Consider the following 20600-nt stretch of genomic DNA (forward strand, 5'->3'; position numbering starts at 1 on the left):
CAGTGGTTTTTGTGTTGGTTCTATTGGGCCAAGTAAATGAATCCAAAGTAGAAGACTGAAGTTGAAATGAAACAATCATTTTTAAAATGCTTACACTGATTAGAAATATAACAAACTGTGAAAAAAAATGCACATTTTTTTACATACACATTTTAAATATGTTAGTGGTACCCAAGGCACCTCATGCATAAATTGAAATGGAAATGGTGTTCTGGGTTGTAAAATTAAAAGATACTCCTTCTAGGGTGATTATATGGCATGTGTTCTTTTGGCCAGGAATCAAAAGTAGTCATTGGATACAAAATCTCATTCTCACTAACCATAAAAACTGAAAAGCACGGAATTTAACAAGAATTATGTAAGGCCTATAAGAATAAATTCAATAAGAAGTCTGCAAAACTTACATAGAGAAAACTAAAATTTTACAGAAGGACATAAAAGAATATGTATAAATGATGAGACCTAGTATGTTCTTCAACAGGAAGAACTAATCCTATTAAGAAGTAAATTTCCTTCCACATTCCTTCATAAATTGTAGTGCAATTACTACCAAAATACAAGTAGCATTATTTTTAACTTGCCAAAATTTAAAGATTGTATGAAGGCATAATTGTTTCATAATGGTTAAGTATAACTAAGTAGAAACACTATGAAGGGAGATTTGCTTTCTTCTAAATTATAATTGACATAAAACATTATATTAGTTTTATTGTAAAGACAGTGAAAGTGCTAGTCACTCAGCTTGTGCCCGACTCTTTGTGACTCCATGGACTGTAGTCCGCCAGGCTTCTCTGTTCATGGAATTCACCAGGCAAGAATACTGGAATCAGTAGCCATTCCCTTCTCCAGGGGATCTTGCCAACTCAGGGATCAAACCAGGTTTCCCACATTGGGGGCAGATTCTTCACTCCGTCTGAGCCACTAGGGAAACCCAGGTAATAGAGTAAGTATCTGTACATGTTGCAAAATGATCTCCATGATAAGTATACTTAACATCTATCACCACACATAGCTACATTTTTTTTCCTTGTGATAACATTTAAGATTTACTCTCTTGGGAACTTTCAATATGCAAAACAGTATTACCAACTATAGCTATCTTGTTATAAATTACACCCCCATGACATTTATTTTAAAACTTTACACTGTATTTATTTAAATAAAAGTCTGTATTTTTGACCCCCTTCGCTTACTTCACCCACTTCCCAGTCCCTGCCTCTGGCATCCATCAATCTCAATTTGTTCTGTTTTATTGATGAGTTTGTTTTTTATTTGATTTTAGATTCCACATAAAAGTGAGATCAAACAATATTTGTCTTTCTCTGATTTATTTCTTTTTACATAAAGCTCTCAAGGTCCACCCATACGGTCACAAATGGTAAGAATTATTGTTAGTTGGAATAATATTCCATTGTATATGCATCTTTTGTATATTTATATATCATGTTTTCTTTATCTATCTGTTGATAGATTTTTTCCATATCTTGGCTATTGTAAATAATGCTTCAATGAATATGAGGATATATATACAGGTAGGTAGGTAGAAAGAGAAATAAATAAAGTATCTTTCTAAGTTAGTGGTTCATTTCTTTTGGATTAAATACTCTGAAGGGCAACTGCTGAATCATATGGTAGTTCTATTTTTTTTCAACTTTTTTGAGGAAACTCCATACTGTTTTCCACAGTGGCTGAAACAATTTATGTCACCCACTCAGCACAAGAGTTCCCTCTTCTCCACACCCTTATCAGTACTTATTATTTCTTGCCCTTTTGATGACAGTCATTGTAACAGACATGAGATAATACTACATTGTTGGAAATTTATCTTGATATTTACAATCAGAATAATTAAAACCATCTAGTGTTGGTACAGGGCAAAGGCAATGGCAACCCACTCCAGTACTCTTGCCTGGAAAATCCCATGGGAGGAGCCTGGTAGGCTACAGTCCAAGGGGTCGCTTAGAGTTGGACATGACTGAGTGGCTTCACTTTCACTTTTCACTTTCATGCATTGGAGAGGTAAATGGCAACCCACTCCAGTGTTCTTGCCTGGAGAATCCCAGAGACCGGGGAGCCTGGTGGCCTGCCGTCTATGGGGTCGCACAGAGTTGAACATGACTGAAGCGACTTAGCAGCAGTAGCAGCAGCAGTGTTGGTACAAGGCAGTATAGGAAAATACTAATGAGATAAATAACAGAAATAAAAGCAAAGACCTAAGGACATATGAGATTTCTTATATAATAAAGACCACATTTCAAATCATTAGGAAAATAACAGATTGCATTAAATATTATTGTGACATCTATCTATGTTATCTATGTATATTCCTGCTTCAAAACTTATTCTAAACCACATTTCAAATGAGATTTGATATTTACATAAAAATACCTAAAATAATAAAATATGATTTGAACATTTTTTTAAACCTTATGGGACACAAGACTTTTCAAACTCTAAAAACTAAGATCAAAATCCATAATACTCTTTAGTACATCAAAAGATAGTATTCACAAAGTTATTACATAAGGAAATATGTTTATAATATATGACAGAGGGTCATAACCTTAATATATAGAACGTTCCAACAAATCACTAACAAAAAAATTCTTCTAAAGAGAAAAAAAATCAACAAATGACATAAAAAGTTCAGAAAAGCACTGAAACATGTATATTACCATATGTAAAATAGATGACCAGTGCAAGTTTGACGCATGAAGCAGGGCACTCAAAGTCTGTGCTCTGGGACAACCTAAAGGGATGGAGTGGGGAAGGAGGTGGGAGGGGGGTTCAGGATGGGGGACACATGTACAGCTGTGGCTGATTCATGTCAATGTATGGCAAAAACCACCACAATATTGTAAAGTAATTAGCCCCTGATTAAAATAAATAAATATTTTTTAAAAGGCAATTCAGAGAGAAGAATGCAAATGGCCTATAAACACAAAAAGGTATTTGAGATGGTTGTTATTGTTGTGGTTTAGTAGCTAAGTCATGTCCAACTCTTTTTTGATCCCATGGACTATACCCTACCAGGCCCCACTGTTCATTGGATTTCCCAGGCAAGAATACTGGAGTGGGTTGCCATTTTTTCTTCTCAAAGGGATCTTCCTGACCCTGACCGTGGGTCTCCTGCATGGCAGGCAGACTCTTTACCACTGAGCCACCTCAGAAAGCCCATTTACTATAGTTACTTGGCAATAAAAATTTTAAGTGATAAAGAGAATTGCTAATTTCACCTTAGAGATTAACAAAGGTGGCAAGTAAGAATATCTTGAGGGAGATATCCAGGACTGGTCTGGGTATGTCCAAATGGAACTTACATTTACTTGTGGTGTGAACATTAATTTTTTTAAGGAAGCATATCTCTGTACCAGGCTTCCCTGGTAGTTCAACTGTTAAAAAATCCACCTGCAATGCAGGAGACCTCAGTTCGATTCCTGGGTTGGGAAGATATTCATGGCCTTCCCTGGTGGCTCAGATGGTAAAACATCCACCTGCAATGTGGGAGAGCTGAGTTCAACCCCTGGGTTGGGAAGATCCCCTGGAGGAGGGCATGGCAACTCACTGCAGTATTCTTGCCTGGAGAATCCCAATGGCAGAGGAGACTGACAGGCTAGAGTCCATGCAGTCACAAAGAATCAGACATGCATGAGAGACTAAGCACAGCACAGCACAACTCTGTATCCAAATCTATACATATAAATATATAAAATATACCAATATCTAAAATAGGTATTGATCCCACTTTGGGTTCCAGCATCCTACTTATAATACTTTAGTGAAAAAGTGTTACAGTTGCATCAAATATGAATACACAGGATATTTTAATACAGCTTAGTTCAAATAGTGTGTGCTCACTCGCTCAGACGTATTTGACTGCGATCCCATGTTGCCCACCGGCTCCTCTGTGCATGGAGATTCTCCAGGCAAGAATACTGGAGTGAGTTGCCATGCCCTCGTCCAGGTGGTCTTCCCAACTCAGGGATCAAACCCAGGTCTCCTGCATTGCAGGTGGATTCTTTACCAACTGAGCCACTGGGGAAGCCTTAATGACAATGTCCATCAACAGAGGATTGATTTAATAAATACAGTGTAGCCATACAATGAAATTCTCTACAGCCACTGGATATTTTGTTACAGAAAAAATTTAGATAGCATCAAAAGAGGTTCACAAAATGTTAAGTGCATAAATAATATAAAACTATGTATTTGCTGATTCTATTTCATGTACATGCATGCAAATTCTCAAGAAGTCTTGAGGTTTAGTGATCATTTTGCTACCAACATTTATTTCTGAGACATATTAATAGAGATCTGCACTTTTCACTATAGTTTATTAGTGATTTTTCTGTAATGATAGAAATAAGTAATAAAAGCAATTCAGATTAAAATATTCTATACTCTTAAGAAAATCAAATTAACAAACAAATTACAAACAAATTAACCTGCTTTACAAAGCAAACATAGTAAGAGGCTGGAAGTTACCTTATATCTTTCATTTATTTTTTTCATTTTCAAAAGTAGAAACTCTGAATGAGAATTTAAAAAATTTTTACGAAGTTTTATCATCAGTGACAAATTCAGGACAAATTCAGAACTTCCCAGTCCTTGCTTCTGATGTAAACACTGACCTTTCCACAGTAAGTACGGAAATAATCACTAAAGATATGCAATAGCATATTTTATTCTCAGGATTGCTTGCTTTCAAAACAAATATAAAACTTAATAATTATTTTTAAATTATATATGTTCATATATTACGTACTGTTTTTAGATATACATTATATACTTGGTTTAATTTTATTCATAATTTTTATCAACTCAGTTGAACATTTGAAAGAGTTAAAAAAAAAAGGAAAGGGATAAGAAACATTTTGTCTAAGCCAAATATTTTTCCCAACCTTGAATAACACAAATCTAATTCAACTGAAGTCTCTTGAATTGACCTTGAAATGCATCACAATTATTACTTCACATACATGTGTGTCATCATTTTAATAAGTATTTTATATTCCAACTCATTAAAATAACAAGTAAGATATGAAGGGCTGATATCTTCTTGGTTCTAAAAAAATCTGTCTTAAATTTAATCAGTCTAATTTTGTTCTTAATTCTCAGGATTACCAAATATATTTTTTCAGAGAAGAATTTTGTTTGGAGTCAGAATCAAATTCATTCCCTAATGATGAAAGATGATTTAAAACAACCAAGAAAAATTAAATCATAATTTTCAATTTATCCATAAACCCTAATGATACTGAAAGTGATAATTACTATTTTATTTCTAAACAACTTAGATTGTCTATTTTTGCATATTACAGATTTTATCCTTTAGGTTCTATTTGTTTGATTTTTTATAAGCTTCCAAAAGTCACCTGGGAAGCTAGAATGTAGACTATTAACAATTATTTTGAGAAATCATAATGGAGGCAGGTCCATTCAATTTTTTAAATTTCCCTTTCCTTTAACTTGAGAAAAATACAAAACAAACAGGATAGGAGACAAACTGGCTGGGCTCTAATTCCAGTTTCAGCACTTTCGAGCTACACAAAGGAGGGCCAATACATCTTGGTTCTAATTCACATGTATCTTCTAGTCACCAGTTTACACATCCATACATTTCCCTGGCGGCTCAGAAGGTAAAGAATCTGCCTGCTATGCAGGCGACCCGGGTTCGGTACATGGCTCGGGAAGATTCCCTGGAGAAGGTCATGGCAACTCACTCCAGTATTCTTGCCTGGGGAATTTCATGGACAGAGGAGCCTGGTGGGCTACAGTCTGTGGGGTCACAAAGAGTCAGACACAGGTGAGGGACTAATACACACAAATTGTGAAAACACTCCTTATTTCATAGAGGTTTTTGAAAATTACATGTGAAGTCACTGAAAAATTACACTTCATTTTAAAAATATCTCAATAAATGGTAGTGATTCTTATTAGTGTTATTAATCATAATAAAATATATCCTGGTAATAGGTCAAAGATATAATGCAATTATATTTTGGCTTCCATTGACTGGTTAATTAAACTATTTGTTTACAAACTATCAAATGCTTAAAAGAACAAAGAGAATCCATATACACTTTGATACTGTTGATTCCACATCACATTAATTCAAAAGGACTGTCCCTGATTATATACATTCTTATATGGCAAATCCTTGTTGCATATTTTAAATGATATTCATTTATACTAAACAAAAACATGAGCAAAATATTTTATTTTTTAAGAAAAGGCCTTCTGCTGTTTCTCAACTATTGAAAATAATTACAAACTCCTCAAGGACAGGAATCACGTATGTCTCTCTCTCCCTCCATCTCCCTCTCTGAGTCTTTCTCATTCTCCCTCTAACAGCAGAAGCAGCATTTAATTTAATCAGGTTTTGTTCTTGCCATGATTGCACTATGCACTAAAACAACAACAAAATAGGAAAACCAGAGCTCCAGAACTGTGGCTATTTTTTAAAATGAGAGCATAAACACCTAAGAGGTATTATACCCCAATCGGGGAATTTTACAACCAGGACACATTTCTAACATTTGCCACTTTGACTAAAGCATCCTATGTAAGAAAGTTTCATTTCTACCTAAGTGGTCTATACCTGGTGATGATGATCATATTCTGTTAGTAAAATAACAAGATAAAACCATTTTAAAACATGATTCTCAAAACTGGCTCATTAAATAGAAAATTAGTTTCCAAAACCTAAAATCTCAAATAAAGCATCTAAAAAATCCAAAAGAAACTCTATTTTTCATGTGGTCTATAATTCCACAGATCTTTCACCTGTAAGCTTGGCAAGTGCTTAAAATATTATGACTTTTAGAACAAAGGTATCATTCTCTAATGAATTCCCTTAGAAAAATGGTTCGCCATACAGGCATACTAATGGGATTCAAGTAATGAGCATTCTTCCAACACATAAGCCAGATGCAAATTTACACAGCCTAGCAGATCAGCCCTACCAATGTCCAAAGAGAGTATTGGCTTCGTAGTGCTTGAAAGAGGAATAGTTTACACAACTGATAGATGAGAGAACATTTCAAGAGATCTTCAGCCTGTTAACTCACACTCTCATTTGGCAAAAACAAAAGACAAGAAAAACCAAAAAACATGTATTTACAAACTCAGTCTTTCTTTGTCTGTAGGTCAAGGGAAACAAAAAGAAAAGTTACTTAAATTTCCTTTTTTGGAGCACTGTGGCTTCAATTACAGTGAAAACACAGAATGATGATTTGATTCTATAACCTAATAACGGTTCACAGTCACAGTTCTTTAACCTTTCTGCTTCTTATTTTATGATAGCCTTTTAAATATCCTACAAATCATTTAAGATTAATATTTAAAAATATTTCTTGAAAGATTTACAGTTGATGAACAGTCAACACCACAAGAATGAACAATTTTTAAAGATGATCTTTGTATATTTGTTTAAAACCCAGTTGTCTGAATGTATATTTTTTTGTCAATCCAGTTAACTTGTAGTCCTAGGAAGCAGGAAAATTCAATAGTTATTTTAAAACAAATGTTCCCTCCTGGAAAGGATGAACAGCACACTCTCTGAAACCTTATTTTTCCTATGTTAATTCTTCAAAAGTATCAAGGGAGAAATAAATAGGCTATAGCCACAGGAAATAGCAGTCATCTTTGAATTATCCATATTACAAGCCCTACTACCAAGTATTCCCCACTAACAGAATAATAAGTTGAATCAAACAATCTTTAATTTTCCATTATTATTCACTACATTTATTTTCATAGGAAATTTAAAAAACTGTAAACATCATGGTGACTATGAGATAAAAAATACTGTAACTTTATACATTCTTATCAAATACTCTTTAGCTCTCTATTTTTGGTATGTTTTATAATGGGCATTACATATTGGTATATAGATAAACAGACATTCATTTATTGAGAAAGTCAAGTCTGAGGTTCAGTTCTCATGATGCCACTATTAGCTCTGTCTAAATTAATTTTTAAAAAAAACACAGCAGAATAAAAAGCAACTTTTAGAGATTAGCTAGTTAAAAGAAAGACATGTAAAAGTCAGTGGATAAACTTTAAAAAAAATTTCTAATTTGATGGTCTCAGATTAATTAGGCACTAAATTACTGACATGTAGAGAAGCAACCTCTCTACATGGTTAATCACTGAGACCTTCAGTTTAACCACATAGTTCAAGCCATAAATAAGTTGTAGGAAGCTATTTCAATGACATTTTGCCTACATGTAAATATGTAATACTACTAATACTAACTAGTACCAATCAAATAGCTAACTTTTTAAACAAGAAAGAATAATCAAAGAATACTATCCTAGAATGTGTATTAAAATATCAATCTTTCTGATATTTTCTAAACCTCTTTAAACTGACATAACTATTATTAACTTATAGCACCCTGTGCTAGGTACTCATCCCTCCCCTCATTTCACAAATTGTGTTTGACCTTTTAAACTATAGAACTATGATTATTATCATCACATGTGTCAAAAAACTAGTAAGAAGGTTCCAAAGGGCATTTTATAAAACTGAAAATCAGATATGGAAAATGTTTTTTAATGCCCTCATTCTCATCCTTAATAAGTGACCCCTGCTTTCATTCTTTGTGAAAGTGCTTAAGACTCATCATTCATAGCAGCTATTCAAGAAATTTCAGTGTCTCCTCTGCAGAGCTGGCACAATCTGATGCAATTAAGCTTCACCATACATAGTCATACCTTACATGTGTACCCTACCATTTCTATACACTTATATTAGCTATATGATCTTAGAAATTATACAATCCCTCTAGTCCTTGTCTCTACACTTATAAAAGAAGATGATGATACTATTTTCTGGTTCATGAGACTATAATGAACATTAAGTGGGATACTTATATGCACTGTTTGTTTTTTTTCAATATTATTATTGCTAACATGTAATAGCTTTCTTCACACTCTCTCCTCCCCACACTATCTCCTCCCACAAGACTGTTCTCCCTATTTTCCATCCATTCAGATTACACTAATCCTTCTTGTTCAGCCCAGATATCCTTCTTGCATCAAGTCTTCTACAAATCTCACCTACTCTGACCACTTGGATCTTTACCATCACAAAAACCCATGTTATAACTACACGCTGGTTCTGTTTTCAAATTCCTTTATTGGTGATTGCATGAATTTCTACCTTCACTATAAAACTAGTGTTCCTCAAACATCAGCCCTCAGACAGTACTTGTGTTGGTCATACAGAGAGCTGTTAAGCATGTGAACTCCTGAAGTCCATCCCAGATCTACTGAATAGACTCTGGGCATGTGTCCTGAAAATACAAATATTAATGCAAGACTCAGGTGATTCTGTTGCACAAAAAAGCCTGAGAATCACTGTAAAAACCTGGATCTCAATCTTCGATTCCTATTCCACAGGGGATACATCACTCTTCTCTCCATCCATCTGAAACAATCTTGTCTCCATCAACCCTCACCTCCTTCTTCAGGCAATTAAGATCACTCTTGTCTCTAGAGTGAGCCTTAGGTCCAATGTAAGAATGCTTTCATATCCTTACACTGGCAAGGGGCTGGTTGAGTAGCACTAGATAAATATTTCCTGGTAGCTGATATACTGCAGTCTTTCAACTACCCTCTCCAACAACCCCCTATTTGTTGAGCATCTACTGTCAGACACTATGCTAGGCACTGAAGATGCAGACAATGTTCCTACATTTGCACAGCTCAACAGCTCTAACATTTCTCCATGGCTTATTCATGTATCACTTTCCTAAGACACACATAGACTCACCTTAAAATCTTCATTACTTTAGTTCTGGCTATTGTGTTAGGAGAAAAGTTTTTTCATCTTTAATTGCCCAAATAATTACTTCTAAGTTAAAACCTCTTGGCAGGTAAGTGGACAGTAGGTGCCAAATTATAGAGCAAGGAAAACGAGACTTGGCAGTAAAAATGTCAATTGAATGCTTACAAAATGAGCACTAGAAAGAGCCAGTGGGTTAGAGACATGCCCATATTCTTCCAAATAAATAGGTACAGAATAATATAAACCCATTCTCCTCTTTGTTTCATAAAATACATATTTGCAAACAAAATGTATGACTGGAAGCAACATGTAAATCTTGTGCTTGTATCTTAAAAACTCATTACCATCTACTTTCTCATTCTCCTTTTAACTGTCTATTTAAAGTATTTTTTAATGTCATCCAACAATGTAAATTGATTTGGGAAAACAATTGAGTAATATCAGGCTAGAAACACGGTAATCTGTAGCCGTGTAAATCAGAGTCAAATTGATGTAGAAAATTTTAACGTTTCCATTTATACATTAACCCACTTCTCTATTTCACGTGTGATTTTCATGTAATTGTTAATAGCACATAAAAAAGGAAATTATATGCTTATTTTCAAATAACCTATAGGTAGACTTATGACTAATAATCTATAAAATGTATTTTAATTATTTTTTGAAATAATACACAATAAATAAGAAAGAAAATGTCAATAGACTTATATGCTTGTACATGTTTGTAAGATCACCAAAAAAGAATAGAAGAATACATATCAGTTTACACTGTTACTGACAGAGGTGTGCATCTTTTTTTGGAGAAAGCATAAAACTATAAAAATACACATGATCTGTTAAGTGAAAATGCAGACTATAAAATTCTCTCTACAAAATAAGTGCAATGTATAAAGTATGAATAAGCAAACAGACAAGAATTAGAAGGTGTTATAGGCAAATTAATACAGCTTTAATGAAGTGATAGGGATGTGGATAATTTTTGCATTTCATGTTTGGTGATCTTTTAAAACTGACTGTGTCCCAATGTAGCACCGAACATAAATGAAAATGGTGATTTAGTACAAAAGCCACTACTCAATGGCCCCAAATAGAGTGTGTGCTGGCCAGAATTAGCTAGCCCTAAATGCCAAGAGCACCAATCACAAATAAATGCTACAGAATGAATTATGACAAAACAAACCAGTGACAGAAATTCATCAGTATCCCTCCCACAATGTTAAGTAAAAGACTTTCTCTGATTTACATTTTTTAATGTATTTATTTTTAATTGAAGGATGACTGCAATGCTATGTTGGTTTCCACCATACAGCAATATGAATCAGCCTCAGGCATACATAGAGTCGCCTCCCTCTAGAGCCTCCCTCCCACCTCTCACCCATCCCATCCCTCTAGGTTGTTACAGAGCCCTGGTTTGAATCAGAAGTTTCCAAGACTATTTCACCATGAGGTGGGAGGAATCACGGCTAAAGCATACTTTGAGATACTTCTAAAATATGCAACTTGAGAAATTTCCATCTTCCTTCTCTTGCAGAGTAAGCTCATAGTCAGATTTTTACTTCATGTCACAGTCAAGCAAGAACACTGTTTAGGGTCCTACAGAGCAACAGCAAAGGACCGGCCCTAAGAGTTAACTGCAAGAAAATCATTTATAAACTGCCTATTTCCTGTGAAATTAATTATAAATAGATGAATAAGTTTTCTTGAAATGTAATCTCTATAATCAACCTCATCTATATTGTGTGGGACAGATGGAGTAAAGATTCAGGAAGAAAAGAAAAACAGCCACGTTTAAGAGAACTATTTGTAGACATAATTTATCAGAAATCACAAAAATGTGATCTCAAAGGAAAAACTCAATTGAAAATGAGGTCTTGATAATAAAAGAAAAAAGAGGGAAAGGGTCTTTTTACATAGTGTCCATCCAAAGCTTAAAACCACTAACATGGTTTACAGTTCTTGAACTTTATCAGTCGACATTTTGTGACAAAGTTTGGCCTTACTAGTTATATGACATATTCTACTTGAGCAGTATGACAATTATTGGACAAATTAACAGCACACATTCATAAGGAAAGGAATTATGACATACTTGTGTTCAACAGATGTAATATAAAGCATAAATTTCTCAAGGACAGAAACCAATGCTCATATTAATACACGCTGAATAAAGTACCTATTTGAAAAAATCATTTTAGTGAAATTAAGACTTCTTTCAAGGTAGAGACAATGAGTAACAGTAACATCCTGTATAGGCTTAGTTTATCTGACCCAACCACTGCTTCCAAGAAAAAAAAAAAGGAATAAAAACAAACAACTGCAACAAAACAGAGTCCATGAGAAATTTAAATATATATATATATATATATATATTAAATGATGCCTTGCTACATCTAAAAGTGCAGTACGATCAGAGGGCTAAGATTGTGTGGTGGTAAAGTCAATTGTATGCTAGCTGGGTGACCTTGAATAAGTCACTTAACCTCTCTGGGCCTCAAAATCCTCTTTTACAAAAAGGTGGACAGTTGCCATATCACTGTTTTTATAGGATTGGATGAGGTAACATACACCAGGAGGATATCTGCAAATGAGTTAAGGGCTCAAATGAGAAATAACTGTGATTGTTTTCTTATATTAGTGTTGTGATGGTAGAAAATGTTGGGTGCTGCCCAGGAGGAAGAGGAGAGGGGGAAGAGAAGGTTAAGCAGGAGAAGGCAAAAAAAAAAAAAAAAAAAGAAAGAAAAGAAAAAACAGCTTGCTAAAACTGGGCAGGAGAGCTTCAAGACATAATTTATTCAGAATGAAGCCTGGTCAGTGAGTGTTCACACCTCCTTCACCTTACTTCTCATTCCACCACCAACCTCACCTCCCGTTTTATATCTGCAGCCTACTTCCTTCTAGGGCTACTCCTCCTACAAACGACTTTTTTTAGCAATTGCCCTCTCCTCACTCAGCTTCAGATCCATACTTTTCAAAGGTGTAGCCTTCAACTACTGACACTCCTCTAGGTCTATTTACCAGCATGCTCCTATTCCTATGTCAGGGAGACAAGTCTCAACTTATTTCAGTCGACCACAGTGGCATGTGCCACAGATGAGCACTTCCGTTTTCAATTCTCTTGTGCCTCAGCTTTGAAGACATTATCTGCAGGTCCTCCGACTAACCCTCTGGCTGCTGCTTAGCTGTTCATTAATCTTTATGGGCTCCTTTTCAGCATTCCACTGCTTAAACTACAGTGCTCACCATATAATGATCTCCATTCTTAGTTTTCTCACTTTCCCTTTTGAATTGTATTCATTTATACAGTTATACTACCACTCACATGCTGACAATGTCCAAGTTCACGTCGATAGTAATGACTTCTTGCTAAGCTCTAGACTTGTATTTTCCAGTCTCCACTTGGATATTCCATGTGTGGGGAAGAGTCAGGATTTCTCAGATTGAACTCATCTGCCCTCACACCTCATCCCGTCCCACCTGCAACCTGGGTGCCCTCTCCCCATATCAATAAATGACCCCATCAGAATCTTAGGATTTTCACCAAGTCCTGTCACTTCTGCCTCACAAATGCTCTAATTTTGTATCTTCTCTTTTATGCCCCTGTCTCCTTTCACCAATTCTTTCTGGATTTTTGTAGTGGGTTTTCATCTCATCTCCCAACCTTAGGTCTTGCTCCACCCTCTACACTTCAAAAGTTTCTTCCTTAACTAAGAATCTGTTCAAGCAATTCTCCCAGTGACATCCCTTCACGGGTCCCTTTGGCCTTTAGAACAAACTATAAACTCCTCTGTAAGCTACAAAAATGATCTTTATAACTTGATCACCACTTATGATCTCAATACCAACTCTTATCATCTCCTCACCCCCAGTCCCAAATCAAGCCATTTAAAGCTACTTGCAAATCCTTAATCCCATTTATTTTTCCAGATTATTCTCCTATACGACATTCATTCTGCTTGGAACATTTTCCACAGACTTCTAAACCCCATTTTCACCTAGTAATTTCTATGTGATACCTCAAATTTCTGTATTCCTAATATGTGTATTTCTGCTTTCAAAGAACTCAATGATCCTACATTGTAATTCTTTTCACATTTCTTGATCAAAATAGTAATTTAAACAGTGCCTTGAATTTGAGGACTATAATTCAATGCTCTTTCTCTCCACATATATGATACTGTGTCTAATGAATAATAATGATTTACTGTTCTAAAAGCAAATGGTTCACGCAATATCTATGGCATTCACTGAGTCAAACACCCAACCAATCACTGGATAGAGAGCAAAGCCACATGGAGATAACAACCTCAGCATGCTGTTTTAGTCGTTAAGTCATGTCCAATGCTTTTGCGACCCCATGGACTGCCTGCCAGGCTCCTCTGTCTATGGGGTTCTCCGGGCAAGAGTACTGGAGTGGGTTTCCATGCCATGGCAACCCACTCCAGTACTCTTGCCTGGAAAATTCCATGGACGGAGGAGCCTAGTAGGCTGCAGTCCATGGGGCTGCTACTAGTCGGACACGACTGAGCGACTTCACTTTCACTTTTCACTTCCATGCATTGGAGAAGGAAATGGCAACCCACTCCAGTGTTCTTGCCTGGAGAATCCCAGGGACGGGGGAGCCTGGTGGGCTGCCGTCCGTGGGGTCGCACAGAGTCAGGCACAACTGAAGCGACTTAGCAGCAGCAGCAGCAGCCTCCAGAGGATCTTTCTGATCCAGGGATGGAACCCGCATCTCCTGCACTGGCAGGCAGATTCTTTATCACAGAGCCACCAGGCAAGCCCATAACCTTGGCTACATGTATTTTATACACACAAATTAAGACGGCAGAAGATGTATGTAACATATTAGGCAATTTCAAATATCAAATAACAAGTGAACGGTGAAATCAACAAGGGATAAAAGAAATGCATGGGAAATACAGACCACTAAGTACAAAACTGGCTACTCATAAAAATTTTTAGAGAAAATACTTATGTTAAACCTAAGTACAACAGAAACCTGCAGTAGAATTAACAATAGTGAACACCAGATATTAAGTTTTATGAGGTCAGGGAACAAGTCATTCACATTCACTCCTCTGTCCTTAAGGCCGAACACATGGCTAGATCATAGTAGCTGCTAAATAAGACTTTGTGTCGAACTGAATTTTAAACTGTGCAGCTGGTGATGCAAGAAAACATCTGTTTAAAAAAAAAGGCAGCACTTTTTGCCATTCACCATTCCATAAAAAGGTAATTTGTATATGTGTTTACTAGAATTCTTTCCTCAAAAGTGAAATATTGCTTCACTCTTTGGTTGGCAAATGTGTTGTTTCAAGATGGAGAAGAATCTGCTTTAAATGAAGAGAAAGCTATTTCAGTCCATAATCCTTCAGAGCCAATTTTGGATCTTAAAATGCATTTTCATCAAAGAATCTTAACAAAAAGATTCCTGCCAATTTAACCAAGACATCTAAAAATGTTTCAAGCTAAAGCCAAGCTTTCTGCTCAGGAACATTCTAATTGAGATCATGTTCTCTTCCAAAGTTCTTCCACTGGGTCAACAGTCACCTGAATCACATGACTGAGTAACAGACCATAATCACCCAAGAACTCACAACTGCATTCCATTTAGGAATTCTGCATTTTTCTATCATTTATGCTGGGTTTCAAGTCCTGAAATTTCTTTGTACCCTACAGAGATATTATAATAAACCAAAGCAGAGACACATGTACCTTTGATTTATAAGTTAATTTGACACATCCCTCTTATTTCCAATATATGGAAACTGAGACCATGTAATATAAATTATTAACCCAAGTACACTTAGGGCAGCAGCTGGGATGGATACTGGGTCTCCTCAGCTTTCTACATAAGCTATGTTCATGGAACACCAATACTTTCACTTGCATCATTGTATCAATTCTGGTAGTCACGTGAAATACTTAAAATGGGACTATTATTCCTTTGTAACAGGCGAAGAAATCAAGCTCCATTGAGCTGTCAATTTCCTCAGGTTGACTAAGCAGCAGAAGCAAAACTAGTATTCAAGTCTTTCTATCATTGCCTTTTACCAGGAACACCACATTGACAGGGGCCTTTTTTCCTTTCAGTACAAATGAGCCAATGACAATGTAAATTATCTGGTACCTACCATTCTTCAAAGGAAGATTTGCTATAATCAAAGAGAGTTACAATTACCAGAGGTTGCAGGCCACAAAGGATAATGAAGCAGAAACATGTGTGTTTATCAATTTTGAGGTTTTACTTAAATAATCAACCATTCTTTCAAAGCTGAATCCAATCAAAAGATACTAACTTGTATACAGTGGGCAATATGCCATAAACATCTTCTTTTATTTAGACATTAGGGATGAAATTTCCCATCTGTTGCTTCAAATCAAATAACCATACTTAAAAAATAATACCCTATGTGACAACATTTTCTTTGAAGGATTAATTTAAAGTCATTATGACTGTTAATCATGAAATGTTAATTTTTAGCAAGTAAAACTGGGTCTGGACAAGTCCACGTTTATTAGCAGTAGGCTAAGAAAGGAATCTAGCATGGAATTTTAACACTTGGTTCTAATCATTAATGCTGCAGTACTGGCCTATTTACAACCTGACATTTGTTTTTGCACTTTCAACATCCCATGACTTTGATGCAACAGTAAATAGCTTTAAGAGATGACACTGTGCCTTAGCTGGGTCTGTATTTTGACTAGCAGGTCTTGGCATCATGTCCAGTTCTGATACCTCTCCCACATGCTACATGCTGGTGAAAAATGGAAAAAAACAAACAAAAAAAAAACCTTAAAAAGAAAATGCTACTGCTGTTAAGCCATTTGGAGATATAACAGGTCTAAGTTCTTAGCTAATTTATACATCCAAGTTCTACTGCAGCAACTTCTAACCACCACATCTTTGTTTCTTTAGATTCTTAATTTTTTAGATTCTTAAATATTTCTTAATGTTTCCATAAAGTCCCACATTTCTAATATTCTGAAGAGGAAGGTGACAAAATGTGGGGGAAAGAGTATAAACAAATAAAAATTCAAAAGACAAGACACACAGAACTACACTTGATTTCCATTACCTCTTTTCAGCCACACAATTTCTATTCAAGTACCTAGGATTTGGCAGGTATCCATATTAGGACATTTCTATTTTATGGTAAAATTCAAAATATAAACTGATAAAAGACCTCTAAAATCTCACAAAAGTGAATATTTGTATATATGAGGAGTTAGTTTCCCAAGATATATTCTATACCTACACAGGAGATTCTTATAATGTGTGGGAAGTCTATGGTTCTGAATCATCCAATAGTATCTGCAGTCTGTGTTACAAAACTTTCCCAATAATCAGAATATAACAAGATAAATGTTGTTATGAACATCAATGAAAGAGTTGAATATTCTCTGAAGTAATGACAGATGTTTCATAAGTTTGTGATAGCTCAGGATTTCCACTAAACTTTGGACATTGTAGAAGGTTGGGCTGGTTATTTGGGCTTCCTCTATAATTTGAATTCTGGAGTGATGAACATTTATATTATGTTGAGAATATATCCACTACCTAGTATTTGGCTCTCTTGAGTGAATTAATAAGTGTCCTAACTGTCGAGTCCTGATGGCTGGCTTAGAACTGTTCTGCTTAAAATCTCACACACTAGCCCCTCTTCTTTAAGAGCACACCCCATTTTCAGGCAGAACTACACTACAACACATTCTTCTGAAATTTTCTGTATCCTATCAGGACTGAAGGTAATACTGGCATCTTACATTCAAACGTGGCCATTCTAGAGAGATTTTTCTAAAGATGAAAACTTCAAAAACACAGAGTAGAAAAGTCGCTGGAGAAATGGCCCAAGTAAACAGGGGTATCTGGGACACTTGACATTGTCTTGTTTGCAGTGCCCCAACATGGGCAGCAGGGGGCGCTCCTGCATGAAGCAAACCCTCCCCTCCCCCCAAGTGCTCCCCAAAGGGGAAGACGGAGGGTTTTTCTCTTAGCACTTGCCCCAAGTCCAAAGAGGAAGAAAGTAAGGAGTTCTGCTGTCCATAAATCACACACTCTTTGAATACTATTGCAGAAGTGACCAGAGAAGATACATGGGTCTGAGCATGCGTTTTGAAAACAAGCTCGTCAATTTTTATTTTTATTTTCTCTATTTTGGTGGGCAAGAAGGGTTAAAGGACCAGGTAAGCAATTGGCAGGGAATGGGGCTTGCCATCAGCTGTAAAGACAGCATCTCCCAAAGCAACAAGTGGCTATCAGTACCTGAGGGTCATTTTTTAAGCCTCTCTGCTACAGTTTAGTTCCCAGGTTACATTCTCGGTGAAACGTCAAATCCCTGTTTCTCCCCTCTTCTCTCTTTCTCTAAGCATACCTCAAACTCAGAAAAATCACTTGATGAAGCAGATTTTTCACTGAACCTTAGGAAATATGACTTCTGCGGGGGTTCTCCTGTATGTGGCTATGTTTTGCAGGTGAGTATGTGATGCATTTTACACCCTCTTTGCCAGGTCCCACGATTTCAAATCAGATTGGAAAAACCCTTAAGGACCAGAAACAGCCAGCTCTGAAATCTCAAAAACAGTGCCGCACCCCACTTCATACACATACTCATGCACACCCCACCCCCACTGGCCGGATCCTTTCTCCTTCCTGTCCCCAAATGAAGGTCTGTGGAGACACAGCTTAAACCTTAATACTCACCATATTGACTTCAGAAACCATGTCGATGCTGGCAATGTCAATGTTCATTCCCACTGCCACAGGGGGACCTGAAAACCAAAAGGACCAGCCACGTGATTTCTCAGAACTTCGTGCATTCTTAGCAAGAGTCCCCGGGCATGGGCACGGGACAGTCCTCCCCAAATCCCTCCCCACTGCTAACCCTCAAATTCTTCAAATCTCTGCTCCTTTCATTTAAGGATGGCAGGTAATCCTCTGAGAAATGCTCCATTAAATAGGCATGCACGTGCCCGATGGGTGAGGGATTCCAGCTCTTCTACATATGCAGATGTCTCAGCATAAGAATACACACAACCCACAAAAGCACCTGAATCCGGCTGGGCTAGCTCAAGGGAAATGTTGTAGAAAGCACTGAAACCCCCTTCTTATTCTTCCCATCCCCTACCCCCTTCAGTGAAGGTTTTAACTCTTTGAGATTTGTTAGAGTCTGCAGTAAAATTAAATGGACATATCATTGTATCTAAGGCTGAAGCAAAAGAGATCTCTGGCCCTTCTCCCCCTACCCTCCCTGTTCTGCAAGCCCCACAGGTCCCCTCTAGCCCCATCCCAGCTGTCCCCCGCAGTGAGGCTTCCAGGACTGGGTAATATCCAGAAAGCAGCCAATTTAAACCATGGCCTGAACTCCTCCAAAGAAGGCAGGCACAGGGGGTTAATGCCACTTCTCAACCAACTGTCTGCATATCTTGTCCTCAAAAACGTTCCTGGTGGCCTTCAGGAAGCCAGGTTCACTGGCACAATATTAATTAAACTTAAGAGGTTTGTATCTCAGCAAAACAAAGGCGGTGAAGCAAAGAATTTAAATAGTGAAGCTGGAAGACAGCGGTCTCCAGTATAGGCTAAGAGGGTATCTCTGAAAGACCACCTAAGTGCTGGAGAGTAACACACAGGCTTAAGTTTGGATCATTTTCTCAATATGGTAACACAGAGACTCAGTCAATACACCACATGCAACCCACAGTAAGGGAGAGGAAAGACAGCGCACAAAGCTAAAGACAGCTTAGGCAATAGCTGCTGGGCTGTTTCTTATTACCAAGGCAACCCCATTACCTCCAAAATCTGGTCTCAGCCGAATATCATAACCTTTCAGGAGTCTATCCACCGTCTCTTTAACCAGCGACATATTACTAGGGTCATTGACACTAAGGAAAGAAAAGACAATAAACAGGCATCAATAAAACAGCAGGCACAGCGCTTCAGTAGCTATCTGATCCTCACTACAGATCCTTGCTCACAGAGGTATGCAGACAGAGCCCTTCAAAGTGAAAAAGAGAAACGCTAGGCACACTTACCTCTGCGCACAGACGGCGGCGATTATTAAGGGGAATGACCAAATCCCAAAGTAGTCCTTTTTCCGGACTCTCCACATCCCTTTAGTTTTGGATGGGTTGAGGGTTTCACTGAAGAGAGGAGATCCAACTTAGTCTGCCCAGTGCAGTAATTCTAATGTGAGGCGCATGCGCACGGCGTACCAAAACATCAAAGGGGCAGCAGCGGTTGCCTGGGACCGAAAAGATTTTCTTGTTAAAGGGGGAAAAAAAATTAAAGGGGAAAAAAAGGGAAAACATATATATATATAAATATATATAGGTACAATATATACGTATTTGAATAATATAGAAAAGTCACCCTGCGAGAGGACCCACGGTAAAAATTTGTGTTGTCCTTTTGTTAAGACAAAAACAACTAGAGCGTCTGGTAAGTTTTGGTAGTGGCAGGAGGCGGTTTCGCACCTCGCGGGTTGTGGGGTTGTGTGTGTGTGTGTGTGTGTGTGTGTGTGTGTGTGTGTGTGTGTTTCCTCTTAAATATGCAGAACCAGATTAGGAATTTAAAGGAGAGCAGGTGTGTAGTGCTAGGGGAAAATGAGTGCCTGGGAGTCGACTTCTGGTCTCAGCAAGCGGCGGGGAAAGGAATCTGAACTTTATTTCCAAGGCACAGAGCATCCCCTGCCTAGGGCGAGATGGGTGCTGGAAGTGGGGGTTGTGTGGCGGAGGTGGGGAGGTGGGGGAAGGAACAGGAATGGTGGGAGCGGGAGTGGAAGGTGGAGGGAGGGAAGAAACCGAT

The 20600-nt window shown here is 37.2% G+C and overlaps 1 protein-coding gene across 3 annotated transcripts in view; it reads right to left on the reverse strand.

The window, feature by feature from the left end:
* Positions 1 to 19905, reverse strand: part of GABRB2 (gamma-aminobutyric acid type A receptor subunit beta2) — a 298734-nt gene extending 278829 nt beyond the window's left edge. For all 3 annotated transcript variants that reach the window (XM_068980308.1, XM_068980307.1, XM_068980306.1), the window contains exons 1-3: positions 19829 to 19905; positions 19587 to 19678; positions 18501 to 18568 (exon numbers count right to left, since the gene is read on the reverse strand). In XM_068980308.1, coding sequence (XP_068836409.1) covers positions 18501 to 18568; positions 19587 to 19678; positions 19829 to 19905 — 237 coding nt within the window. The remainder of the gene's footprint in view (positions 1 to 18500; positions 18569 to 19586; positions 19679 to 19828) is intronic.
* Between the last annotated feature and the right edge of the window lie 695 nt (positions 19906 to 20600).

The sequence above is a fragment of the Capricornis sumatraensis genome, chromosome 9 (assembly GCF_032405125.1).
Source record: "Capricornis sumatraensis isolate serow.1 chromosome 9, serow.2, whole genome shotgun sequence".
Lineage (NCBI taxonomy): Eukaryota > Metazoa > Chordata > Mammalia > Artiodactyla > Bovidae > Capricornis > Capricornis sumatraensis.